Below are 27,313 nucleotides of genomic sequence, written 5' to 3' on the forward strand. Positions count from 1 at the left end.
TCCTTTCCAGCAATTCCCAAATATCCTCTCACCCTGTATCTCCCTTTTCCCCAGTACTTATCCCCTTATACACCAATTACTTACTGTCTCTTCCCCCAGTAAAACATAAGCTCCATGAGAATGTCTTTTTTTCCTTGCTGTTTCCCCAATATTGGAGCAACGAATTAAGGAACCCATGTGTGTGGTCAGGCCTCTCAAGATGGCTGTTCTCTTGCTCTCTTTACATCCCCTGCCTGACCAGTGCCTGTTTCACCTAAACCTTACACACATGACTGATCTTCCTTTGTTCTTGTCCCAGGCCCCAGCTGAGGCTCTTATCAAAGGGGTGGGGAGGGGCGTGCCATTCCACTGGTTTCCCTCGTAACTAATGAGCTCACCTGACATCAATTCCCCTATAACCGGTAATCTCCCCTCCCCCCCACCAAGCGAGGACTGCCACCTCGTCCTGCCCACCATCAGTTGCGCACAGTGGGGCGTCACTCCAGGGCCTTGCTTCAGACATGTAAGATTCCTCCATCCATTAAACCATTGATGTGTCTGCTGCTGACTCTGGGCTCTTTCTTCAGTCTTAAAGCTGGACAAGTGCAGGCCTTGCAGGCCTGTGGCGTGCAGCCCAGTGAGTAGGCATCAGGAGCCCCTTTCACAAAGAAGAAACACCTGGCCTCAGGTGGTTAAAGGGCCTTGATCTCACTCAGCTGGTGATGGGAGGAGCCAGGGTGTGAGTATCACCCATTACTCCACCATTCTCCCTCCTTTCCCCACTTACCCAAAGTTTTCCCCGTGTACCTAGAACTGGGAGGCTGCAGGATGGCTGAGAGCCCTTCCTTTGGTGGCTAAAGGTGGGGCACCAGTGACTAAAGCCCTGAAGTTGAACTCCAGGCGTGCGCCCACGTTCAGCAAATGTAGCAGGTAAAAATTTAACTTTGCATTGCTTTTAATGGCTTCGTTAACCAAGGATTTAACCAGGTCTGCTGCTTTTATGTCTTTACTTTGGGTTTTTCCAATGATTGTTTCCCTTTATGATGGGAGAACGGTATAAAATAAGGATAACAATCCAGTTTATGAAAGAATCACAGCAACAAGCGAATTTTCTAGAGTCGCGTTTGCAGTCACTGCTAGGAATGCATCTGACAGATGAAAGGCTACCGGGCTCGGGGGGGGGGGGCGGGGGGGCGGCGCGGAGCAAAGCCTCTAGGTAACCCGTTCGATGGCTCTCTAGCGCCCGGCGCCCGGGGTGCCTCCCCTCCTCCCGCTGGTGCGGCACGGAGACGCGCCCCCGGGTAGCTTCGAGCGGCCACGCCTCCCCACGGCTGTTATTTAGACCCCCCCCCCAACTGCGACCTCAGCCGGGGAGTATGGGCTAAGGGCTCCCGCGCAGCGCCAGGCGGAGAACCGGGTGCTTAGGGGAGACAGGGAAGGGTGCTGGTGTTTAGTGAGAAACACCAGAGTGTTTTTCAAGCATCTGGCCATCAAACCTTGCACTGAGCCAATGTATAAAATCGTAATGTGCGGGAGGCGCTCGTATCCCCGTCTTGGCTGAGGATGTGGCGGCTGTCTAGGGACTGTTGTTCAATGCAGGCCACTCCTCCAGCCCTGAGGCCCAGGGCCGGTGTCCCAGACACGGCCCGCCCGGCCTAGCGCAGAAGCTGCTTGCGGAGGGCAGCGCCGGGCGAACGCAGGCCGCGCGGGAGCTGGTCGGGGATCATGGCCGCGCTGTGTTCGGCGCGCAGAATCAGGCGCGGGCACGCGGCGCGCAGGCGGCGCAGGCCGGCCGCGCTCACGTTGCGGCAGAAGTCCACGTGCAGCGTCTGCAGCGCCCGCCCGTGCGCCGCCACGGCCGTCAGCGTGCGGTTGGTGACGCGCGCGCAGTTCTCCAGGCGCAGCGCGCGCAGGCGCGGGCAGGAGCGCAGCAGACGCGCCAGGCAGTCGTCGGTGACGTGGCCGCAGCCCGACAGCGTGACGGATGCCAGGTTGGGGCACCTGCGGAGAGAACGCGGTGACCATGGGCCGGGGCCGAGGAGGGTGCGGTTAGCGTGCTAGCGTGCGGCCGCCCCCGGTCACGCCCCTTAGCTCCCTGGTTGGTCCCCGTGCCAGCTCTGGGAGACCGGGCAGGCCCTCCCGCTTTTTATAGAGGAGGAACGGGCCCAGAGAGTTTCGGGCACTTGCCCGCGGTGACACGCCGGGATCTGAACCGGGGCTTCTGTCCCATGTCCCCTGTTCTTTCTGCCACTCCACCCCACCTTACTTTAATCTGCCTGGGCTCTTAGTCCCAGGAGCCCAAGCCCCGGCCCTGCTGTGGACATAGGCGATGCTGGTTCCAAGGAGGGTCGGCTACAGTTTCTTTGGCTCTTTCAGACTTGTTGCCTTGGGTGGGGGTGAGGAAAGCGGTGCGGAGTGACCGCTCCAGTCTAGCTTCAAGGTGAGGCCCTGATGCTCCTGGCAGGACGGTGCAGAGAGGAAGGGTTTCCTGTGGGGTGGCTTAGAGTCAGGCCCATTCCAACCCGTGAGGCCATCGGGGCACGCCTCTTGAGTATTCGCTCTGAGTTCTAGAGCCCTGGTTTCAGCTCAGTTGACTGAGACAGTTACTGCATCTCCAGTGGGATGCCAGCCTGTCACAGGCCAGGATCTGGAGGTAGCTAGACCCAGGCCTGAGGTGGGTACAATCAGGGATACAGGTAGCTTGTCCAGAAAGCTTTGGGGGCGGCGGGGGGGGGGGGGGCTCTCTGCCCCAACCTTACCAGCAACTGCTGGGGGAAAAGATTTGAGCAAAGTTGGCTTATTTGCGCCATGACCTTGATTAAGTCACTCGCTGAGCCTTAGTTTACCTGGGGGAGTGTGTTGGGAGTGGATGGCAGGGAGGGAATAATGCCTACCAGTGGGGCTACTGTGATGATTAAGCGAGATTTGGGGTATCTGGAACCTGTACAGGACCTTCCGTAGGCCATCATAACCCATGTTTCCTGGGAGCAAGCAGGACCAGACCGCTTCCAGTCCAGAAGGACCTGTCTCAGCGGTGCAGGCCTTGGCTTCCTGTAGCCAGAGGGAGCTGGAGTCGGGCCACAGGGGGTTTCCCTCTCCCCATCAGCCTCCCCCATTGCCCCTTGACTGCACCTGCCTGGGCCAGCTCAGCACCCTTGTTCCTGAGCAAGGAGGTGAGGAACTAAAAGACTGGTCATGGCCACATCCACACGCCGAGTGCATCCTGTCTTCCCAAGTCCACACAACTTCCTAAGTCTTCATGTCAACCTTCCACCCCCAATTTCATGAATGAGGAAACTGGCTCAGGGAGCTCAAGTGACTTGCCTGTGACATATTTGCTGTGTGACCCAGGACAAATGTCCGAACCTTGCTGGGCCACCTCCTCATCTGTCAGGCAGAGAAACTGTTACTTTCAAGGTGGTGGTAAGGATTAGGTAGGGGTTTAAGCCCCAGGGCTGTTAAATGATCCCTTCCTGTAAGAACCTTTAAAATAATCCTGGTGCAGGAAGAAACCAGAGAAAGAAAAAGCCAGCTCCCTCCCTGCCCAGCCATCCTCAGCTTTCCTCTCACAACCCCTCTCCCCAGCTGACTGCCAGGTGTAGATTTCTTGCATACTTATCGATACCTACTATGTGCCGGTGCTGCTGTGTCATTTAATCCTTTCAGCATGTGAGAGAAGGTAGTTTATCCCATTTTACAGATAAACAAATGAGGTTGAAAGTGTTTAAATATTTGGGCTGGGGTCACATGGTTGGACAGTAGCAGAACTGGGGGACTCAGCCCCGAGCCCTTTGCTTTTTTGGTGACACTGGGGACCCTTGCCATACCTAGACAGTGGCCTTGGAGGTCCAGTCCACACCTTGCTGGTTTGGGGGATTAAACCTGGTTCCCCTACAACAAGAATGCAGCAGATCCGGGGCAAGCTTTTCACCCCATACATATCGCCCTCCAGTCTGATTTCTGGGCCTTGTTAAACTCATCAAAATGTCATGGTCCCATCAGGGACTAGCCCCAAGTCCATCTTCTGTTTTCTTCTCTTGCCTTAAAAAAAAAAGGGGGGGTGGCGAGGCCACTACACTATTTCCTCCCATTCCTTGTTGGGCTGCCAGAGGATATAGCAGCTGTTAGACTTGGGTGGCAGCAAGCTGACTGAACGTAGTTAGTAAACAAGGGGGTGTCTTTCCTCAAAGGCTAGGACAGGACTGGTAAAGTCTCGGTGAGAGTCTGTTCTTGTATGGACTGCTCTAGGCAGGAGGCTGTGACTGTGAAGGGAGTCTAACCCATGGCTAAGCCTCTGTGGGGTTGACAGGTCAAATACAGGATATATTTGGGACAGGCACCAAAAAAATTATTCCATCTATCTGAAATTCAAATTTCTCTGGGCCTTTTGAGTTTTTATTTGCTAATATCCGGCAATCCTAGACCGGGGCAAGTCACACAACCTGTCACGAGTTCCGGTTTGCTCATTTGAAACTTAGGCTAAAACACTCTCTCCTTCAGGTACCGTGAGGATTAGTGAGTTTCTAATAAGGAAACCATTATCACCACCCCTACTTCTGGAGCCTGGCTTGGTCAGCTAACCCAGGGCTGAGCACCCTAACTCTCCTTCCTCAGCCACATTTCACAGGTCTTGGGGTTTGCTTGCTAGGGGCAAATCGTAGGGGTGAGCTGATTGCTGAATCTAGAAACCTCTTCCTGGAGCCTGACCTTGAAAATGAAGGCCCAGCTGGACCTACCCAGCACTTAACGGCTGCCAGGGAAGACGGCCGCCTGAAACACAGGGACAGCTGAAGCCAAGTTTGTCCTCTTTGCTGAAGCAGCTCCAAGACCCGTGAGGCCAAGAGGAGGATTGGTGCCCGTTTTCCCCAGGATTTTATCCATCTTCTGGGGACTGCGCAGTGGGCAGGCCTGGAGGGTCTAAGCCTTGGGCCTAGTCTGAGGCTCCCCAAAGCAAAGCCGTCTTGCTCTTGTAATTGGCTCTTCCCTGACCCCCGGAAGCCTCCCAGAGCTCTGGATGCCAGCGCTGCTCAGAGGCGGCCTACCTGTCGCACACCTGGAGGAGGAAATCACTGACTAGGCTCTCGTGCCGGCTGCAGATGCTCCTCTGGAGGGCGCTCTTGAGCCAGTCCTCGATGCTGCACACCTGCACGCGGCTGGAGTGCCAGCAGATGGAGAGGCTCCTGAGCGCCGGGCTCAGGAGGAAGTTGTCCTTCTTGAGTTCTGTGAGGGAACGGAAGTGCAGCAGGGGCCACAGCGCGGGGTCCTCAAACACGTCCTGGAGCTGGGGGCAGGTCCTGGCAAGGTTCTTCCTGCTGTCCTTGTCCAGAAAGGAGAAGAGGTGTAGCAGGCACTCGCGGTTGAGCTGGGTGATGTGCATGGTGCACGGCAGCCACGGAGTGTGGCTGGAGCCCGGGGTCCTGACCTACCTCCTGCTCCTCCTCCCCAGCTCCGGGCCGGTGGACATATATGGTTGAGGAATGGTGTTTATTTTTGGCCAACAACTGGTGCTGCTGCTCTGAAGAGGCGGGGAAGCCCAGACCCAGACACACGTGCAGCAGTCCGTGGCTCGGCTTATGTTCCGAGGAATTGAAAATCCTGGCAGAAAAGCAGCGTATTGAAATTAAATAGCTTCCCTAAAAGGGATTTCTTTCCTTTTAGCTGACCGTGGTGTTAGGCGGAGAGCTCTTTTGGCATTTTCATCTGTGGTGCTGGCTGGACCACCTCTGTCTGGGCTTGCAGTCTCTACTCACTGGGAGGGACTCTAATTGTACATAGGATCTGTTTTTGTTTCCTAGGACATCAGTATGAGTCTTTTGCTCTCCTCTTAGTAGGAAGAAGACTGCTGTCTATGAAGAGCTAAGGGGGACGGTTTTGTGCTCAGAGGTGTAAGCAGAAGCTTTCCTCTGTCACTTTATTCAGTAGTGATGGTTTCCAGGCTGAGCTACCTTCAAATCCTGCTGCTCTCCTCCAGGCGCAGGGATTTCTTTGGTCTCCCAGTTGGCTGTATTTTTACCCTGAGCTTTTCCATAAAAGATTTGTCTTAAGTAGCTTATCTCTCCAAGGTTCTTCTGTGTGTGTCACGTTTTAAACTTAAGTTTACTTGGCTTTACATTTTTCCAGATATGTGTCCCGCTGTATCTAGTCTGTATTTCCCCAAATGTCAGGATGGATGAGGTAGCTCTTAATACAAAACTGCTTGAAACAATTTTAAGTTGAAGTATTTTACTCTTTTGCCCTTTAAGCCTGCCACACACCATCCTCCTTGTGAGGGATGCTTTTAGCTCCTGGAATTAAGCTGCTAGGCAGGTTGCCTGGAGGTTGTTCATTAAGTTCTCCTTTCCTAAAGTAACAGATTTCTCAGTCCATGGATCCATTTTCTAATACTGCTTCAGTCCCAATCATTCACCAGACCCTACCGCATTTCCCCTCCTGTGAACGCCTAGCTCTGTGTACCGGTTGGTTGGTTGGTTTGTGGGCTACAGTAGTGAGATGAGGAACCATTTTTCCTCTCCTGGACCAGGGAACACCACCTCAGTGGTTACCTTTGTCCCTTTTCCCACATAATCAGAATGGGAAGGAATGGGAATACTTTGTTTCCACTTGCGTGGAGTAACACAGATGAGGCACATAGGGCGGACCCTCTTCGGGAACTAAGGCTCAATCAGACCTGGTGCAGCTTTGCCTGTAAAAGCAGAATGCAGCCTAGGGGAGAAAGCAGGCATTCTAGCCAGCACCCTGGCTCTGAGGAGCCGGTCTCAGTGGTCCCCTGTGCCTCAGGTACCCGGCCACTGCCAAGGTAAAGTGGAAGGGGTGACTTTCCTTAAAAAAAAACATGAACCAATAAACAGCCAAAAGGAAGATGTGTTTCTCAAGGAAAGGTTAACTAGGAACTGCTCATATTTCAAGCTAATCGTTTTAATTGTTCAAATTAAAGCTGACAGCCAGAGTCCCTCTTTGGGCTCTAGCTACACTCACCCACTGAAACGGTACTGCTGCACCAGAGGTGGATTTACTAGAAAGCCTTATTATCTCCACTTTCACTCCCAAATCCTTTCCAAACCAGTACTTTTTAGAGGGCTGATTCCTGGAAGTAGTTGGTTCTTTCACTTTCCTAAAAGGCAGAGCCGTGTTAAGTGTGCTGGCCACAGGGGAGAGTCGTTGTGGTTCCTCGTGGCTTCCAAGCTGCATTCCCGCAGCTCTGCTCGAACAGCAAAAGGTGGGCAGGGTGAACGTTCAGAGCCTGGCCTCTTCGCTGCTCGTCTCACGGGGTTGTAGGGAGCACCCCAGAATGCAGGGTGGGTCCCTGTGCCTGCCTGCCTGCAGGGAGGGATCTGGCTTGCGGCCTGGGGGTGGTGGCAGCAGCTCCTCCCAGCTCCTCCCTTTCCGCCCTGTGGAGCTCAGCTCTGGGGCTGCAGCAGTAGCCACTATGGCCTCTGACCAACACAGCTGCCAAAAGGAGACGTGTGACATGGGAACTGGAGGCAAAACCATTTGGGCTGCGGGCGCCTTTGTCTTCAGTTTCAGAAGACTGATAGAAACAGGCAAATAAGTAACACAGAAAAACGATGGGTGTGGACACAGGGTGGGTCTTGATTTTTTTGCTTGTTTGCAGGGGACATGGGGGCAGACAGGGGTGTAAAGCAGAATATTTATTTTTTAACAATGGCACTTGTTTGCCTGTTTGGCTTTAAAAGGCGATCCTTTGCTCGGAGCCCCAAACCTAGTTCCTCAGAGTCGAGTCTGGCTCCAAAGGAGTCAAGTGGACCTCATTTTTATAAAATCAGTGTCACAGGGAAAGACAGGATGAAGTCACTCACTGCGGGCGAGCTCTCCCTCAGGACCTGAACGCAGGCACTAGAGGCTCTCTCCCACCACCCCCCTCCCCTGCCCCTCCAGGTCACTCCGTCTGGGCCCATGTGCACCAGCAGCCCCAGATGGCGAGGGGTCTGTAAAAACCTACTACTACCTGTTGACTGACTCTAACGGCCTGTAGCTTGAGCTAAGTACATCATCACTTACTATGCTCCACTGAAAGGTGTTCAGAAATAATAGTCAAAAGGAAAGAGACCAGATCTTTAATGATACTTTCCATAAAACAGTTCAGGTTGGTGAAGCAGAAAAGGGATGTGATTACAACTTAAATGAAATCAGTCACTTGCACAGTTAATCCTCTCAGCATCACACAGACTAGGTTTTAGTGGAAATGATTACGTCACACACAACCATCACTCACAGAGGGCAGTCTGGAGTCCTTCACAGACCTGAGGGGGAAGGTACTGCACCCAGTGAGGCGATGCACAGACCTTGGACCACAGCATGACGCCACCCACGCCCACCCCTTCCTGTGCTATGGGCACCTTCCTGCGGCCATACGCTCATCCCGTGGGACCCATGCCCTGGATGCAGGAACGGACTTTGCTCAGGAGCTCCTCCAGGGCCTGCGTGAAGAGGCCACTTCAGCAACAGGGGGGATGTGAGAAAGTTTAGGGGACGGTGGAGGTGGAAGTGGGATAAGTATATCTAAATAGACTTATGTACATACACTAAACCAATGAAGAAGAGGTTTGGCTGGAAGAAATAAATATGCCCCCAACCCCGGAAACCAAGCTGCTGAGCAGGTTCCACAGGTGAGACACACATTTAACACTTAACCAGGGCCCACACACTTTACTGGTTTTATTCTATTACATTTGTCATCACTAGACACTGAGTAGAATACAGTGGATAAGCAAAAGTTTCTCCACCATGGAGAGAGATTTGTGTTGCCACAAACTGTTTCTGTCACCCACCTGTGTGGGAGGACTTCTGAGAAAGTTTTCTTGTTCCGAGGAGCCCTGTGACTCGGCGTGAGGCCCTGCCTCAGCACTGCTCTCTGAGCGAGAAGCCACAAACACGCTAGAGACAACACGGCACAAGGGGAGAGCCCCGAAGAGCACGAAGAGCTTTTGAAATAGGCGTGATACAGCTGCACAGTTAAAAATGTCAAAATACAGAGAGGCACATTTACATCGCTGGGGTTCAAGTGGACAGTTCACACGGGTCCAGTCACTTTTCCAAAGAACCTTCATGATACCCTTCAGACGTGTCTGCTGGAGTAAAATCAAGAAATAAAAACACTACGGAATTCAGAGAGGAGATGCGTTCATTTCCTAAGCCAACAGTGTTGCCTGTGTGAGGACCACTTTCCCCAACAAAGTAGTCTAGTCTGTTGTTAAGTTCCATGCGGTATAAAGGCCACTTTCCTCCATCAACACTGCCCGAGGCTTTCTTGCTGGAGTTAGAACTGCTGCCTGTCCAGAGACTAATGATGTAAGTGCAAATGTTAGAAGTTACAGCTGTGTACCTTCTAAACAAAAGAGCCTGGATTCATAGGAGGGAGATCAGAGGAGATGCACGTTTCAAGTTCAATGACATGTGGTGTTAACGCACTGATATAGTAGATCAAATTATGTGAAACTGTCATTTTTGTAGATCAAAAACAGTCCAATAGAATTTCACATGGCTCGACCTGTGTGATTTAACATTGTGAACTGTTTTAAATACATGTTTCCCTCTTAATTCTAGGCACTCTAAGTTGTAAGACTTAAACACGATGGCAGAGCTTTTCTCTCTGGAGTGAAAGTGCAGACCAGTGCTGTCTGAGAGGGTTCACACGGTGGAACTGTCCCAGACCTGGGCGGTCCTGTGCCACGTGTGGCTGCTGAGCATTTGAAATGTGGCCAGTGTGACTGGAGAACTGAATTCTTAATTTATTTTTAATTAACATTTAACTAACCATAGGTAGCCAGTGACTGCTGTATTGGACAGTATAAGTTTAAACATAATTGTAATTTGCTTCTAGTTAAAGTATATAGCAGATGTGTTCTGCTCTGAGAAAATGTGGGATTTACCCAGCTAATATTAAAGTGGAAATAGAGCACATCTGCTCCTGCAACTGCAAACATCCAACCTAGGAGGAGAGCCACCCAGCTTTCTTTTACATTCATACACTTAAGAAATTATCTGGACTATTTTTTTTCTTTTAACAGAAAAACAAGAATAGCAAAAAGTCTGGTTGGCTGGCTTAACATGAAATACATTCTGCCCCTTGTAACAACTTGTAGAGAATCGGGAAGGGAGGAAAATAATGACTGGGACAAGAAATGAACATGAAAATGTGCCTGGTCCTATCCCACAGGCCTAGCTGGAGCTCCTTCCTTTTCTCTCATTACTTTGCACATCATGCCACCAGCACCCCAAGATCCACAGGCTGGCTTGGAGCGCTTGCAGAAAGCACAGTTACCTTCATTAGATGGGATTCTGGTTCGAGATTTCAGTTTGAGTTAAATCTAAATAGTGCTGGTGCCTATTTTTTTGATTTTTTTTTTTTTGTGGTATGCGGGCCTCTCACTGTTGTGGCGTCTCCCGTTGCGGAGCACAGGCTCCGGACGCGCAGGCTCAGCGGCCATGGCTCACGGGCCCAGCCGCTCCACGGCATGGGGGATCTTCCCGGACCAGGGCACGAACCCGCGTCCCCTGCATCGGCAGACTCTCAACCACTGCGCCACCAGGGAAGCCCTTTTCTTGAAAATTTTAAAACAGACTACTAACCTCAACAATAGAAGCTCTACTTATTCAAAGTGAAAATATTTTCAATTGCTCTGCTATGAGGATGGGCCAATGAGAATTGTTAAAACTTAGACTAGTAAAGACTTTCGTTTCCTTCTGTGGAAGCAGACCCCACAGTATTACCCGACGTTTAGGTGATGGTCAGAATCAACTCTGGAGGGTAGCATCTCAACCTCAGGTGACCAAGTAAGAAGTAAGACTACAGTGGACATGCAGTTAATCCCGGTGCTACAACTAACAGGGAATTAGGTGCTGACTCTAAAAGGCGAACAGAAGCTATGTTTCATGGCAGTGGATAAATAACACCTGGATAACATGTAGCCGAGTCATGGAATTTTTTAAACACTTAAGTGTATTTGGCCTTCCTGGGAGTTTTCAGTACTCCTATCTCCATGAAAATACCCCAAAATCAAAAAAAAAAAGGTAATTCTTGAATTTGCAACATAGTTACAACTGAACCAACAAATTTAGTTAGTGCAGCTCTGAGAGATACGAAGAGCAGCAATTACCTGGTCTACTTAATGATGCCCTTTCAGTTATCTTTTACAAGCAAAGAGAATGATTACTGAGCAGTCACTGAAATCTTGTGGGCCACAAATTACGTGCACACATGATCCCTGATTTTGAGCCAACCTGATCTCCATTACAGCTGTGAGAAGGCAGCAGGTGGTTACGTTGCTCTTCACAATCAGGAACGTATCTTCCTTTCAGCATGTGAGAGTAACAATGCATTGATGTAAATGTGCCTCAAAGTGAGAATTGAACATTAATATAAAAAAGTCAAATAGAACTAAGTTCTTGAAACTACATATAAAAACTGAATTATTACAACTAAAGCAGCAAATCAAAATATCTGCTGAGGTTTTCTGGTAGAACTAAAAAAAAAAATTAGTTGGTGCCCATGTTCCATAAGTCACTACCATTGACAAAATAAAACTAAACCCAAAATAGGAAACTGAAAAGTGCATAATGAAATTAAATCTTGGATCAAGTATTTATGGAAAATTGGAAATGTTTGTCCGGTATAGTTGACGAATAATGATTTGGAGGAGGTATTAAAGTTTATCCGACCCAGCTTTGGCCTGGCGTTCCACATAAAAAAGGATGTAGGCCTTGGCCTTCACAACGGTGTCTTCATCAGTCAGTGTTACAGTACTGTCATTGAAATGGAACCAGCGACCTTCGTGAGTTGCATATGCTGTGTAATGTCCAGAACCGACCCTGTAAGGAAAGGTCAGATGGTCAAAGAAAAAGACTACAGAAATCACAAAAGAAAAAGACTACAGAATCACAAAAGAAATCACAATAGATTCTTTTGTGATTATCAGGTAGACAATAAATTTTAATAAGTACTGTAATTAGAGAATAAATCCTAGAGGCTTGTAATTTAAGATAGTTGCTTGGGCTCATGTGTTTATCTTCTCAAAACTCATTGAAATGACAAGGAATATATTGACACTGGAAAACAGGGAAGAGTGCCATGGACTGACCAGAAATTGAGGATTTTTTAGGACACACAAAGCAGTGTTTACATGGTACTGGATTAACAGAGAAACCAAACAGTGAAGGAGCTCTCAACCTAACAAGCAGAGGTCAAAGCCTATGGAAACATGGAAAACTGAGGACCAGGAAGTCTTAGAGGAAACCTGAGCATAAGACAGAAATCTGCCTCCAGGGAAGCACTTTCCCTCCTACTTTGGCCATCAAAGGCTTTTCTCTCTCAGCATGACCCACCCACTCACACATGGAACCCCAGAGTCAGTCCTCCTGGGTAGGAGAAAGCCTGTAGATAGAATAGAGACCTTCATAAACTGCTAGAAAAAACCCTTACAACATTTCCATGAGCTGAAGACATCAGAGTGCCCCTGTCAACTACCAAAGAGAAATGCATCTGATGTAATTTCTCAAGTCCAAAGGAAAAAACAAACAAATGAGAATCAGACACGTGTGGACTTGTCACTTATAACTATGAACGGTGAAGTCAGTGGAGCAATGTCTACAAAGTTCAGAGGGAAAAGGATTTTCAACATGGGTTGCAGTTTGCCAAGTCTGAAGGTAAAACTGCCATTCTCAAGCGGACCAGAAACAAGGTATATACCCTAATGCAGACCTTCAGGGGGAAAAAGTAGTCGAGAGTGTCATTTAACAAAATAAGAAATGCACCTTTAGAGTAGATGACATGAAGTAAAGTTATTCTAGATAATCCCCCATTTCCCCCCATTTAAATATCAACTGGCCAAGGAAATCAACAGCTTTGGAGTAAAGACTACTCAGGATTTTGTGAACAACAGACTGGTTCCGAATACTGGGCTCAAATGAACCCTTCTCCATTTTGGTTTCATGTGCCTTCTCTTCATGCTTTGCAACGTCCTCAGGAATATTCTTTCCCACCAAGATAGAAGGAAGGTTCTACTTCATGCACTTTAATGAATCTGAATCTAGTATAGGGGGTCTGGGGAGAGTCATCGGGAGTGGTACAAAATTGTGGGTCTTCACTCTGTATCCCCAGCCCTGAGAAGCCTGCTGGCATACTCACCCGGAACCATGGTGCACCACCACAGCAGCAAGGTCATAGAGGCAGTTCTCCGGGCCACTGTTCTCAGGCTACAGAACAAGGGAGAAGGTATCCCAGCACTGAGTTAGGAGCAGTGGTCAATGACATCGGCATCTCCCTACCTCAGTGACCTCTACCCTCTATTTGTGAAGACTTAATTTTACCGAAAAGCCATCTTTTCACCAGGCTAACAAAGGTAATTACCTTACCTCTAGTAAGTAGCATTTCATGTCTAGGCCTCTCAGGGGAAATTCTACATATGTATCAACTTTGTTTCTTAAATATGCTGTCCAATGAAATCTTTTCAAATGTAAGCATAGCACCTGGATGAGAGATAAAGACAAAAATTATAAACAATTTACCTTTCAATCAAAATTAGCTACTTGGTACTAATGTCTCTGAAATAATATTTTAGGTGGCCTACCAGCTTTTCTTTGGATTCTTGATATTAGTTTCTTCCATGAATACCTTATTGTGGTACTGTGATTTATAACAGTATGTTTTTAGTCTTTGTCTCCTTTCCTGGCACAGAGCTTCTAAAAGCCTTGAAATTTTCTAAGTGAGGAGAGCCATGAAGGTGTCTTTTTATGTTAATGAGGTATGGGCGCTCGTTGCCAAAAGAACCAAAAAATCAAGAGAGGAGAGAGTTGAAGCTTTCAGTCCCACCCCCCCGACCCCCAAGAGGGGAGAGGGACTGGAGTTTGAATGATCAGCAGTGGCCAGTGATTTAATCAGTCAGCCTGTGTAATGAAGCCCCAAAGCAAAGGGTTTGGAGAGCTTCTAGGCTGGGGAACCAGAGCTCTTCCACGTGCCACCATGCTGGGCCCCAAACTCCATGAGGACAGAAGCTCCTTTGTTCAGGACTTTACCCTTTGTATCTCTTCATCTGGTTGTTGATTTGTATCCTTTAACATCCTTTGTCATAAATTGGTAATCTAGTGAGCAAACGGGTTTCCTGCGTTCTGTGAGCTGCTCTAGCAAATTAATAGAACCCAAGGAGGGGGTCATGGGAACCTCTGATTTATAACTAGTCGGTCACAAGGAGGGGTAACAATGTGGACTTGCGACTGGTGTCTGAAGTCCAGGGAAAGGGTCACAGGAACCCTCAGTCTGTAGTTTGTAGTTGAGAAGCATAATGCACAAAGTAACAACCTGGGCTTGTGACTGGTGTCTGATGGGGAGGGTGATCTTGTGGGACTGAGCCCTTACCCTGTGGAATCTGATTCTAACTCTGGGTAGATAGTGTTAGAACTGAGTTCAATTGTAGGACATCCATGGTGTCAGAGAAGTGCTTGTTAGGGGCATGGTGGGGGAAAAAAAACCTCCACACATTGTAAATAGTGATTAGGACATATTTACTTATGAATTCTTAAAGGGTGTATTTAGTTTTACTGAAACCCTTAGAGACCAATGCAGAACAGATTATATAAGTATAAAGTTAGAAAAATAATTTGTCTTCCAGTCAGTCATAAGCATTTTTTCCCTCAAAACTGCATTATAATTTGAAACTCAACACTTACCTTGGGTAGTTTCTGAATCCAAAACTTTTTAGTGGACTTTTGTTTCTTCTTGCACTTGTGGCACATATATAACTCTGTCTCATCAAGTTCTTCTAAGTCGGTAAAACTGCGAAGACAATCTAAAACCAAATTGATTTGGGCAGCATTAAAACAGGATGTCTTTTATAGAGGCAGTGTACTGTAGGAAGAAAAGACTATGAACTTCGAAGCTGAACAACTCAGGTTCAAATCTCAGCTTTATTAGCTATGTGACCTTAGAAGAGTCAGCCTTTCTCAGTTGCAAAATGGAGACCAAAAAAAAAAAGTCTACATTGAAGGACTGTTGTGAGGAAGAGAAATAACATGTATAATGTGCCTGGCATCATGTCTAATAATCTGATGATGATCAATTCATGACAGATGGTATTATTGTAGTTGGGTTTACCATTATTAGTAAAAGAATTAATCTGGATAATTCTGATAAAAATGGTTCCCTAATGAAATCAAGGTTCAAAGAGCAATTTTCTCTCAGTATCTTACATAACAAAGGACAAAGCCCCAAGTTCATAAAAATGTCAAGTTTAGCTCAAACATTTTCAGTCATAACTTAATAAACATACATTACAGAAGGCTGCATTATTGACCTTCCTATTATATATCTCCAGTGAATCCTTTGCTTCACACACTGCTCAGAATCCCCTAGATAAACCACAGCTATATTGTTTTCTTTTAAAGATTTAACTGTGTAATCTGGGATTCGGTAAACTTTGGCCCCAAGCTAAATCCAGCCACCTGGTTTTGTAAATAAAGTTTGGAACATAACCACACCCACTCATTTATATACTCTGTGGCCGCTTTTACACTACAACCGCAGAACGGAGCAGCTGTGACGTAGACCTTATTTGCTGTAAAGCCTAAAAACATTACCATCTGGCCCTTTATAGAAACAGTTTGCCAAAGCTTGGCAAAATTAGTAATATATTCAGAAGTCCATGTATCAATAAAATGTATGTATTGTTCTGTGAGAATAAATATATTATTTTTTTAGAGAAATATGAATGCCTATGTACTCACCACTCCAGTAAGGAAATGGACTCTAGTACTTGAGAAGCCAGAGTTTACGTGAATGGCATCCCCTAGAGTTGTTCAGGGGGCGGCCTGTGTGGCAGCCCTGTTAAGAGCTTCCTGAGTGCCTCATCCCAGTCAACCCTCTCCCAACCCCAGAAGTAGTCATTATCCTGACCTCCGTTTAATCATTTCTTGGCTTGTCTTTATGTTCCATATATATGCATTTATGCATCTTTAAACAATATACTGTTTGGTTTGAGAAGTTGGGTTGCAAGCACAGACCTAGCGTATAAGGAAAGGCAACACTCTCGCTGTGCTTGGAGTCTTCAAGTCATAGTCAGCCTTGGCACTAGAGGGAGTGTGAGAAAGAGCCCGTTCAGGGGAGTTAGTGGGGCAAGGTCTAGCAGGGATTAGATGTGGGCCGGGTTCTACACAGGCCAGCATGTAGCCAGAGGCCCATGTACTCTTTTCTTTTTTTAAGCATACTTTATAAAGCATAACATATTATATTAGCTTCAGTTGTATAATATAATGATTCAATATGTGTATATATTGTAAAATGATCACAATAAATCTGGTTACCTTTAGTCACCATATATGTTTCAAATTTTTTTCTTCTGATGAGAACTTTTAAGATTTACCCTCTTAGTGACTTCCAAATATGCAATACAGTATAAACTATAGTTAGCATGCTATACATTACATCCCTGTGACTTTATGAGTGCAAGTTTGTACCTTTTGACCCATTTTACCCACCCTCCACCCCGATTCTGGCACCCATCAATCTGTTCTCTTTATCTATGAGCTTGTTTTTTAGATTCCATACATAAGTGAGATCATATGGTATTTGTCTTTCTCTGTCTGACTTATTTCACTTAGCACAATGCCCTCAAGATACATCCATGTTGTCCCAAATGGCAAGATTTCATTCTTTTTCTTTTTTTTTTCTTTTTGGCTTCGTTTGGTCTTCATTGCTGCACGCGGGCTTTTCTCTAGTTGTGGCGAGCGGGGGCTACTCTTCGTTGTGGTGCGCGGGTTTCTCATTGTGGCGGCTTCTCTTGTGGAGCATGGGCTCTAGGCATGCAGGCTTCAGTAGTTGCAGCACGTGGGCTCAGTAGTTGTGGCTCTCAGGCTCTAGAGCACAGGCTCAGTAGTTGTGGTACATGGGCTTAGCTGGTTCGCAGCATGTGGGAATCTTCCCAGACCAGGGATCAAACCCGTGTCCCCTACATTGGCAGGCGGATTCATAACCACTGCGCCACCAGGGAAGTCCCAAGATTTCATTCTTTCTCAAGGCTGAATTATATTCCATTGTGCATGTGAGTGAGTGAGTGTGTGTGTGCGTGTGTGTGTGTGCGTACCACATTTTCTTTACCCATTCACCCATCAGTGGACACTTAGGCTGTTTCCATATCTCGGCTATTGTAAATAATGCTGCAATGAACATGAGGGTGCATATATCTTTTGAAATTAGTGTTTTTGTTTTCTTTGGATAAATACCCAGAAGTGGAATTGATGGATCATATGGCAGTTCTATTTTTAATTTTTTGAGGAATCTCCATACTGTTTTCCATAGTGGCTGCACCAATTTACAATCCCCACTAACAGTGTATGAGGGTTCCCTTTTCTCTACATCCTCCTCAACACTTGTTATTTGTTGTCTTCTTGATGACAGCCATTCTTACAGGTGTGAGGTGGTATTTCATTGTGGGTTTGATTTTTATTTCCCTGATAATGATGTTGAGCATCTTTTCATATACCTGTTGGCCCTCTGTATGTCTTCTTTGGAAAAATGTCTATTCAGATCTTCTGCCCATTCCTTCAGCTGACTTTTTAAAAATTTATTATTTAATTTATTTATTTTTGGCTGTGTTGGGTCTTCGTTGCTGTGTGCGGGCTTTCTCTAGTTGCGGCGAGCAGGGTCTACTCTTCATTGTGGTGAGCGGGCTTCTCATTGCGGTGTCTTCTCTTGTTGCAGTTGCAGAGCACAGGCTATAGGTGCACGGGCTTCAGTAGTTGTGGCATGTGGGCTCAGTAGTTGTGGCTCATGGGCTGTAGAGCGCAGGCTCAGTAGTTGTGGTGCACGGGCTTAGCTGCTTTGTGGCATGTGGTATCTTCCCGGACCAGGGCTCAAACCCGTGTCCCCTGCATTGGCAGGTGGATTCTTAACCACTGCATCACCAGGGAAGCCCCCTTCAGCTGACTCCTGAACAACACAGATTTAAACTATGCAGGTCCACTCATACAGATATTTTTTAGTAGTAAATACTACATGTATTTACTACTATATAAATACATGTATTTTACAGTAAATACACACTTAGTAGTAAGTACTACATGGCCTGTGGTTGGTTGAATCCATGGATGCAGAAGAACTGTGGACATGAAGGGCCGACTATAAATTATACGTGGACTAACCCCCTCATTGCTCAAGGGTCGACTGCAATCAGATTGTTTTTTTCTGCTATTGAGTTGTGCAAGTGTTTTATATATTTTGGATATTAACCCCTTATCAGATATATGATGCAAATTCAGTAGGTTGCTTTTTCATTTTGTTGATGATTTCCTTTGCTGTGCAGAAGCTTTTTAGTTTAATGTAGTCCCACTTGTTTTTGTTTTCGTTGCCTTTGCTTTTGGAGTCAGATCCAGAAAATCATCACCAAGACTGAGGTCAAGGAACTTAGTGTGTATGTTTTCTTCTAAGGGTTTTAGGGTTTCAGGTCTTACATTCAATTCTTTAACCCATTTTGAGTTAATCTGTGTGTAAGATAGTGGTCCAGTTTCATTCTTTTACATATGGCTGTCTGGTTTTCCAAACACCATCTATTGAAGAGACGGTCCTTTCCCCATTGCATATTCTTGGCTCCTTTGTCATAAATTAACTGACCATGTATGCATGGTTTATTTCTGGGTTCTCTATTCTGTTCCATTGATCTATGTGTCTGTGTTTGTGCCAATACCATACTGTTTTGATGACTGTAACTTTGTAGTATAGATTGAAATCAGGAAGCATAATACCTCCAGCTTTGTTCTTTTTTTCTCTAGATTGCTTTGGCTATTCGGGGTCATTTGTGATTCCATACAAATTTTAGAATTATTTGTTCTAGTTCTGTGAATAATGACATTGGTATTTTCGTAGGAATTGTACTGAATCTGTAGATTGTCTTGGGTATTATGGTCATTTTAACCATTGATTCTTCCAATCTGTGAGCACAGTATATCTATATCTTTCCATCTGTTCGTGTCACCTTCAATTTCTTTTATCACTGTCTTGTAGTTTTCCAAGTACATGTCTTTTCTTTTAATTAATTTTTATTGGAGTATGGTTGCTTTACAATGTTGTGCTAGCCTCCACTGCACAGCAAAATGAATCAGCCATACACATGCAGATATCTCCTCCCTTTTGGACTTCTCTCCCATTTAGGTTACCACAGTGCATTAGGTAGAGTTCCCTGTGCTATACAGTATGTCTATTTTATACATAATATCAATGATGTATATGCAAGTACACGTCTTTTACATCCTTGGTTGGATTTATTTCTAAGTATTTTATTCTTTTTGATGTGGTTGTAAATGGTATTATTTTCTTAATTTCTCTTTCTGATAGCTCATTGTTAACATATAGAAATGCAACAGGTTTTTGTATGTTGATTTTGTATCCTGCAACTTTACTGAATTTATTTAATTCTAACAGTTTTTTTGGTGGAGTCTTTGGCATTTTCTATATATAATATGTCATCTGCAAATAGTGACAGTTTCACATCTTCCTTTCTAATTTGAATGCCCTTATTTCTTTCTTGCCTAACTGCTCTGGCTAGGTCTTCCAATACTATGTGGAATAAAAGTGACATAAGTGGGCATTCTTGTCTTCTTCCTGATATTAGAAGATTTCAGCTTTTCACCATTGAGTATGATGTTAGCTGTGTGACCTGACATATATGGCCTTTATTATGTTGAGGTGTATTCCCTCTATACCCACTTTGAGAGTTTTTAGCATAAATGGATGTTGAATTTTCTCAAATCTTTTTCTGCATGTATAGACATGATCATATGATTTTTATCCTTCATTTCTGTAAATGTGGTAAAACAAATCGATCGACTTTGCAGATGCTGAACCATTGTTGCATCCCTGAAATAAATCCTACTTGATCATTGGTATATGATCCTTTTAATGTATTGTTGAATTGGGTGTGCTAATATTTTTTTGAGGTTTTCTGTGTTTATGTTCATCAGTGATACCGGCCTGTAACTTTCTTTTTTTGTGGTGTCCTTGTCTGACTTTGGTATCAGGTAATGCTGGCCTTATGAGTTTGAAGTGTTCCCTCCTCTTCTGTTTATTGGAAGAGTTTGAGAAGGATTGTATTCTTCTTTGAATGTTTGGTTGCATTCACCAGTGAAGCTGTCTGGTCCTGGACTACTGTTTGTTGGGAGGCTTTGATTACTGGTTCAATTTCTTTACTAGTAATCAGTCTGTTCACATTTCCTGTTTCTTCATGATTCAGTCTTGGTAGGTTGTATGTTTCTAGGAATTTATCCATTTCTTCTATATTGTCCAATTTGTTGGCATGTAATTGTTCCTAGTGGTCTCTTATGATCCTTTGTATATCTGTGGTTATCAGTTGTAATGTCTCCTCTCTCATTTCTGATTTTATCTATTCGAGTCCTTTTTTTAAATAGTTTTTAATACGTGATTTTACTTATTTATTTGGCCATGCCACGTGGCATGTGGGATCTTAGTTCCCCAACCAGGGATTGAACCATGCCCCCTGCAGTGGAAGCACAAAATCCCAACCACTGGACTGCCAGGGAATTCCCAGTCCTCTCTTTTTTACTTGGTAAATCATAGCAAAAGGTTTGGCAACTTAGTTTATCTTTTCAGAGAATCAGCTCTTAGATTTATTGATCTTTTCTGCTGTCTTTTTTGTCTCTAATTCATTTATTTCTGCTCTGATCTTTGTTATTTCCTTCCTTTTAGTAACTTTGGATATCATTTGTTATTTTTCTAGTTCCTTGAGCTGTAAAGTTAGGTTCTTTATTCGAGATTTTTCTTGTTTCTTGAGGTAAGCATTTATTGCTGTGAACTTCCCTCTTACAACTGCCTTTGCTGTGTCGCATAAGTTTGGTATGTTTTACTTCCCTTTACATTTGTCTGAAGGTACTGTTTGATTTCCCTTTTGATTTCTTCTTTGACCTACTGGTTGTCCAGTAGCAAGTTGTTTTCATCTCCACATGTTTGTCATTTTTCTAATTTTCTTCTTGTAGTTGACTTCTACTTTCATACCATCATGGCTGGGAAAGATGTTTGATATGATTTCAGTTTTCTTAAATTTATTAAGACTTGTTTTGGGAATTCCCTAGTGGTCCAGTGGTTAGGACTCCATGCTTTCACTGCCAAGGACCCAGATTCAATCTCTGGTCTGGGAACTAAAATCCCATGAGCCACACAGTATGACCAAAAAAAAGAGACTTATTTTGTGGCCTTACATATGATCTACCTGGGGAATATTCCATGTGCACTTGAGAAGAATGTGTATTCTGTTGCTTTTGTATGGAATGTTGTGTATATATCTGTTAAGTCTGTCTGATCTAATGTGTCATTTAAGGCCAGTGTTTCCTTATGGATTTTCTGTCTGGATGATCTATGCATTGATGTAACTGGGGCATTAAAGTCTCCACTATTTATTGTATTGCTGTCTATTTCTCACTTTAAGTTGGTTAATATTTGCTTTATATAGTTAGGTGCTCCTATATTGGGTGCCTAAATATTTACAAACGTTACATCCTCTTGTTGTACTGACCCCTTTATCATTATATAATGCCCATCTTTGTGTCTTATTACAGTCTTTGTTTTAAAATCCATTTGGTCTGACATACCTATCCTAGGTTTGTTTTGGTTTCCATTTGCATGGAATATATTTTTCCATCCCTCTACTTTCACTCTGTGTGTCATTATATCTGTAGTGAGTCTCTTGTAGGCAGCATATAGATGGGTCTTATTTTTTTAGCCCATTCAGCTGCTCTGTCTCTTGATTGGAGAATTTAGTCCATTTAAAGTAATTATTGATAGGTATGTACCTACTGCCATTTTGTTAATTATTTTCTGGCTGTTTTGTAGTTCCTCTCTGTTCCTTTCTTCTCTTGCTCTCTTCCTTTGTGGTTTGATGACTTTCTTTAGTGGTATGCTTAAATTCCTTTCTCATTATCTTTTGTGTATTTACTGTAGGTTTTTACTTTGTGGTTACCATGAGGCTTACATAATATATTTTAGACTTAAAACTTGTAACAGTCTATTTTAAGTTGATAACAAGTTCAAACGCATTCTGAAGCTCCATTTCCTCCTGCCCACATTTATGTTTTTGATATCACATCTTTAACATCTTTATTAGAGTATAATTAATGTCACATCTTTTTATCTTGTATATCTCTTAACTAATTATTGTATATTTTACTACTTCTGTCTTTTAACCTTCATACTAGCTTTCTAACTGATTAATCCACTACCTTTACTATATATATTTACCTTTAATGGTAAAATTTATACTTTATGTTTTTGTTACTAATTAGTGCCATTTATTTTCAGCTCAAAGAAATCTAACACTTCTTGTAAGGTCAGTTTAGTGGTGATGAACTCCTTTGGCTTTTGCCTGTCTGGAAAACTATCTCTTCTTCAATTCTGAATGATAAATTTGCCAGGTAGAATATTCCTGTTGGAAATTCTTTTCTTTCAGCACTTTGAATATATTGTGCTACTCCCTTCTGGCCTGCAAAGTTTCTGCTGAAAGATTAAGATTCTGTCCTTGTTTTTAACTTTTGGCACTTTAATTATGTGTCCTGATGGGAGTTTTCTATCTCTTTGTTGAAGTTCTCACTGTTGTTCATCCATTCTTCTCCTGAGATGGTAAGCATCTTTATGACCATTATTTTGAACTCCTTATCAGGTAAATTACTTATCTCTGTTTAATTAAGGTTTTTTTCTGAGGTTTTATCTTGTTCTTTCATTTGGAACATAGTCCTCTGTTTCTTCATTTTGCTCGACTCTATGCATTAGATACCACAGCCACCTCTCCCAGTCTTGAAGGAGTGGACTTTGTGTAGGAGATGAACCATATTGCTCAACCATGCCCTAGCTCTTGGTTGTCTCTCAAAGCTGGAGGTGTCCCTCCCACCAGAGTCAAAAAATTGGGGTCCAGAGGAGGGTATAAACTCCTTTCTGGGAAATACCAGTGAGCTGTGGCAAGGCAGAGGGAGAGTGCAAAGATGACCTCCCTGGCCTGTGTTGCCTGAGAGTACCTCTATAAGCCCCTAGGTGTGTGCCAAACCAGAAGCCTGCCTCTCAGGCCAAAGCTCCAGGAAAAGTAAATTGGCCTCTTTTACAGGAAGACTTGGGGTTTTAGTCTGCTGTCTGTGCAGTGCCGTGGAGGTGGTAGCCTACCAAGCACTATCTTCAATGGTTAGAGTCCTGTGGGACCCAGGAACACAAGTCCCTCCCCCGTGGCCTCCAGAGACAGGCAGTCAAGGGGCATCCCATGGGCTGCAGTCACAAAAAATGGGGCACCAGACATGTCTAAGAGCTCCCCTTCAGGATATAATGGAACTGTGGAGCACGGCAGAAGGAGAGGACAGCACCCACCCTCCAGGTTCTCTGGAAAGGATTATAGTCAGCCCTTAGGTGTGTGTCTAATTAGAAGCCTACCCCTCAGGCTGCAGCTATGATGATAAGCATATAGGCCTCTTTCAGAGAAAGGCTGAGCTCCTAAGTCTGTTGCTTCTTGCTGTGCCTGGAGAGTGACAGCTGTTTAAGAGCTCTTTCTCCATTGGTTACAGTCCTCTGGGACCTGTGAGCATAAGCCCTGCTGCCCACCACAGCCAGGTGACATAAAGGTGTCCCCTGACAACAGCTACAAAAATCCGAGTGCCAGACAAGGGTATAAGCTCCTTTCTGGAAGATACTGGTGAGCTAGAGCAAGGCTTTAGCCTTGCTAGAACACAAAGGTTGCATCTGCTGGCCTCCACTCCCTGAGAGCAACTCTGTAGGCCCCTAGAACTGCGCCAGACCAGAAGCCTGCCCCTCAGGCCAAAGCTCCTGGACAAGCAAAGCCTCAGAAAGACGGGGCATGTCTGTCTGTTTTCTATGCAATGCTGTGGGGATGGCAGTCTGCCAAGAACTGTGTCTCCATTGTTATAGTCTCATGGGATGCAGGAATGAATGTAAGCCCCTCTGGCCTCCAGAGCCAGGTGATAAAGGGGCATCCCCTGACAGGAGCTGCCAAAACTGGGGCACCGGATGCATGTGAAAGTTCCCCTCCAGGAGATGTTGGTGCTCTGGAGCATGGCAGAGAGCCTGAGGATGGTGCCTGCTGTCTGGAGCAAAACAGAAAAGGAGTGTAAAGATGGCAGCAACCCAAAGCAGCGCGCGCACACACACACACACACACGCAAAACGCGGCTCCGGCAGGTTTTACCAAGGCAAAGGGAGAGCATGAAGATGGCACCCACCAGCCTCCATCCCTGGAGGGTCTCTCAGCCGGCCCCTGCCCCTCAGGCTGATGCTTTAAGGTCAGCAAATAAGCCTCACATAAAGTCTCGGTGCTTTTCAAAGGTCTGCTTCTGCATGGGCCCCTAAAGCGAGTGAGTCCGTGCACAAGCCCTTTAAGAGCCATTTCTGAGTCTCGTGGGTCTGGTGGATGCAAGCCCTGCTGGTTTTCAAAGCTGTTTTGAGGCCTCGCTTCTCAAGTGCAGGTCTTAAAAGGTGGGGTGCCTGGTGAAGGGAGGAGCTCTGGGTTTTGAGTTCCCTCCCTATGTGGGTTGCTGCCCTGGGTGTGGGCTTATGGTGAGATTGTGTCTCAGCCTCTCCTACCCACTACAGTGTGGTTCCCTTCTTACTTGCCCAATGTGCAGGAGTCACTGTTAGTTTTTAGGGTTTTTTTCAGAGCAAATTGTTCCATACGTAGCTGTAGATTTGGTGTGTCCATGGAAGGAGTTAAGCTCAGAATCTTCCTGTGTCACTGTCCTGAGCTGGAATCCCCATGCATTCTTTTTTTTCTTCTTCTGCTTTTTTTAATTGAAGTATAGTCGATTTGCAATGTTGTGTTAATTTCTGCTGTACAGCAAAGTGATTCAGTTATATGTATATATACATTCTTTTTACATTCTCTTCCATTATGGTTTATCATAGGATATTGAATATAGTTCTCTGTGCTGTACAGTAGGACCTTATTATTTATCCATTCTATATATAAAAGGTTACATCTGCTGACCCCAACCTCCCAATCCATCCCTCCCCCAACCCTCTCCCCCTTGGCAACCCCAAGTATGTTCTCTATGTCTGTGAGTCTGTTTCTGTTTTGCAGATAAGTTCATTTGTGTCATATTTTAGATTCCACATAGCAGTGATACCATATGGTATTTGTCATTCTCTTTCTGACTTACTTCATTTAACATGATAGTCTCTAGTTGCATCCATGTTGCTGCAAATGGCATTATTTTGTTCCTTTTTATGGCTGGGTAGTATTCCACTGTGTATACGTACCACATCTTTCTTATCCATTCATCTGTCGATGGACATTTAGGTTGTTTCCACATCTTGGCTATTGTGAGCAGTGCTGCCATATGGGGTGCATGTATCTTTTTGGATTAGAGTTTTGTATGGATATATGCTCAGGAGCGGGACTGCTAGGTCATATGGCAACTCTATTTTTAGTTTTTTAAGAAACCTTCATACTGTCCTCCATAGTGGCTGCACCAACTTACATTCCCCCCACCAGTGTGGGAGATTTCCCTTTTCTCCACACCCTCTCCACTATTTGTTATTTGTACAGTTTTTAATGATGGCCATTCTGACGGGTGTGACGTGGTACCTCATTGTAGTTTTGATTTGCATTTCTCTAATAATTAGTGATGTTGAGCATCTTTTCATGTGCCTATTGGCCATTTGTATTTCTTCTGTGGAGAAATGTCTATTTAGGTCTTCTGCCCATTTTTCAATTGGGTTGTTTTTTTGTTGTTGAGTTGTATGTACTGTCTGTATATTTTGGAAATTAATCCCTTGTCGGTTGCATTGTTTGCAAATATTTTCTTCCATTATGTAGATTGTCTTTTTGTTTTGTTTATGGTTTATTTTGCTGTGCAAAAGCTTGTAAGTTTGATTAGGTCCCATTTGTTTATTTTTGTTTTTATTTCTATTGTCTTGGGAGACTGAACTAAAAAGATCATTGGTACAATTCCCTGCAGGTGTTCTTGAGTATACCTTTGCTCCCTGATCCCAATACCCGGAATGTACATCCCACAACTGCCTCTCCTCAACTCAACTTTTCACGTTTTGGTTTTTTTTGTTTTTGAGCCTTTCCCAACCTCCAGGGGAAGTGACCCTTCCTTCTTAACCCTGTCCTAATAGATTTCGTTAATACTACATTGCCAACTTGCTATTTTATCTCAAGGATGGTTCCTCCTTTTATTTCCTGAAGCAAGTAACAAATATTAAACTTAGAGTGATGCTGCCCTTAGGGACCTCCGAAGTCACACATCTCTAGCTACAAGAGCACTGACTATACCACAGACTGGCTTGTACTGTGAATCCCTTTAGATTGATCACTATGGTCTTGTAATCTCTGAAGCTGAAATTACAAGAACTTCCATCAGCAAGTATTTGTTGCATTGTGTGAAAAGCTATAACCTTGCAGGGAAGGAGGGGGAGGTGGGGAATGGGATTATACATAGGAAGGAAAAATATAATTTTCCACATTTAAAAATCAGCATGTAAACACTCAAACTAGGAAAAGAAGGCAACTTTTTTAATATGATAAAGGTCATGTATGAAAAATTCAAAGCAAACATCATACTGAATGGTGAAAGACTGAAAGCTTTTCCCCTAAGATTAGGAACAAGACAAAGATGCCTTTGCCACTTCTGTTCAACATAGTATTGGCAATTTTAGCCAGAGCAAATAGGCAAGAAAAAGAAAAGGCATTAAAACTGAAAGGAAAAAGTAAAATTACCTGTTTGCAGATAATACGATCTTTTATGTAGAAAACTCTAAAAATAAAAAACCAAACTGCTAGAGCTAATATACCAATTTGGTAAAGTTACAGGATACAGAATCAACACAAAAAATCAGTTGTTTTTGTACACTAACAATGAACAACCCAAAAATAAGACAGTCTCATTTATAATAGCATTTTTAAAAGGAATAAAATACTTAGTAAAACATTAACTCAAGAAGACAAAAGATTTGTACTGAAAACTACAAAACACTGCTGAAAAAAATTTTATAAAGACCTAAATAAATGGAAAGACATCCCACGTTTATGGATTGGAAGACTTGATATTGTTAACATGACAATACCACTGATAGAAGTACAAAGATTCAGTGCAATTTCTGTAGAAGTCCCAGGGGCATTTTTTGCAGAAATAGAAAAGCCCATTCTAAAATTCATATGGAATCTCAAAGAATCCCAAATAGCCAAAACAATCTGAAAAAGCAGAACAAAGTTGCAGGACTCACACTTTTCTGATTTCAAAACTTACTACAAAGCCATAGTGTAGTACTGACATAAAGTTAGTTTTCAGGGCCCTTTCAGAGGAAATTGTTCCATACGTAGCTGTAGTA

The 27,313-nt window shown here is 44.5% G+C and overlaps 2 protein-coding genes and 1 long non-coding RNA gene across 9 annotated transcripts in view; 1 reads left to right on the forward strand and 2 right to left on the reverse strand.

Annotated features, from left to right (window-relative positions):
* Positions 1 to 1,634: 1,634 nt before the first annotated feature.
* On the reverse strand, positions 1,635 to 5,356 carry FBXL22 (F-box and leucine rich repeat protein 22). Its single transcript, XM_030878951.2, has 2 exons — positions 5,022 to 5,356; positions 1,635 to 1,980 (listed from the first exon to the last, which is right to left on the reverse strand). The coding sequence occupies exons 1-2, from the start codon at positions 5,354 to 5,356 to the stop codon at positions 1,635 to 1,637; spliced, it is 681 nt and encodes a 226-aa protein (XP_030734811.1).
* The window catches only part of LOC132596843 (uncharacterized), a 60,962-nt gene continuing 35,492 nt past the window's right edge, over positions 1,844 to 27,313 (forward strand). For 2 of the 3 annotated variants that reach the window (XR_011377238.1, XR_011377240.1), the window contains exon 1: positions 1,844 to 1,970. This is a non-coding gene — a long non-coding RNA (uncharacterized lncRNA). The remainder of the gene's footprint in view (positions 1,971 to 27,313) is intronic. The other variant, XR_011377239.1, reaches the window with a different exon arrangement.
* Positions 8,040 to 27,313, reverse strand: part of USP3 (ubiquitin specific peptidase 3) — a 214,254-nt gene continuing 194,980 nt past the window's right edge. For all 5 annotated transcript variants that reach the window (XM_030878932.3, XM_030878930.3, XM_060294159.1 and 2 more), the window contains 4 exons: positions 14,662 to 14,780; positions 13,351 to 13,464; positions 13,124 to 13,191; positions 8,040 to 11,808 (listed from right to left, as the gene is read on the reverse strand). In XM_030878932.3, the coding sequence (XP_030734792.1) occupies positions 11,643 to 11,808; positions 13,124 to 13,191; positions 13,351 to 13,464; positions 14,662 to 14,780 (467 nt within the window). In that variant the 3' untranslated portion in view covers positions 8,040 to 11,642. The remainder of the gene's footprint in view (positions 11,809 to 13,123; positions 13,192 to 13,350; positions 13,465 to 14,661; positions 14,781 to 27,313) is intronic.

Source organism: Globicephala melas, chromosome 2 (genome assembly GCF_963455315.2).
Source record: "Globicephala melas chromosome 2, mGloMel1.2, whole genome shotgun sequence".
Taxonomy (NCBI): domain Eukaryota; kingdom Metazoa; phylum Chordata; class Mammalia; order Artiodactyla; family Delphinidae; genus Globicephala; species Globicephala melas.

Bases quoted from the DNA above. Each gene is read 5' to 3' on its own strand.
- FBXL22 (XM_030878951.2), bottom strand. From the start codon at position 5,356: ATGCACATCACCCAGCTCAACCGCGAGTGCCTGCTACACCTCTTCTCC. The intron at 1,981-5,021 runs GTAGGCCGCCTC...TTCTCTCCGCAG, and splicing joins CTCCTCCAGGTGTGCGACAG to GTGCCCCAACCTGGCATCCG.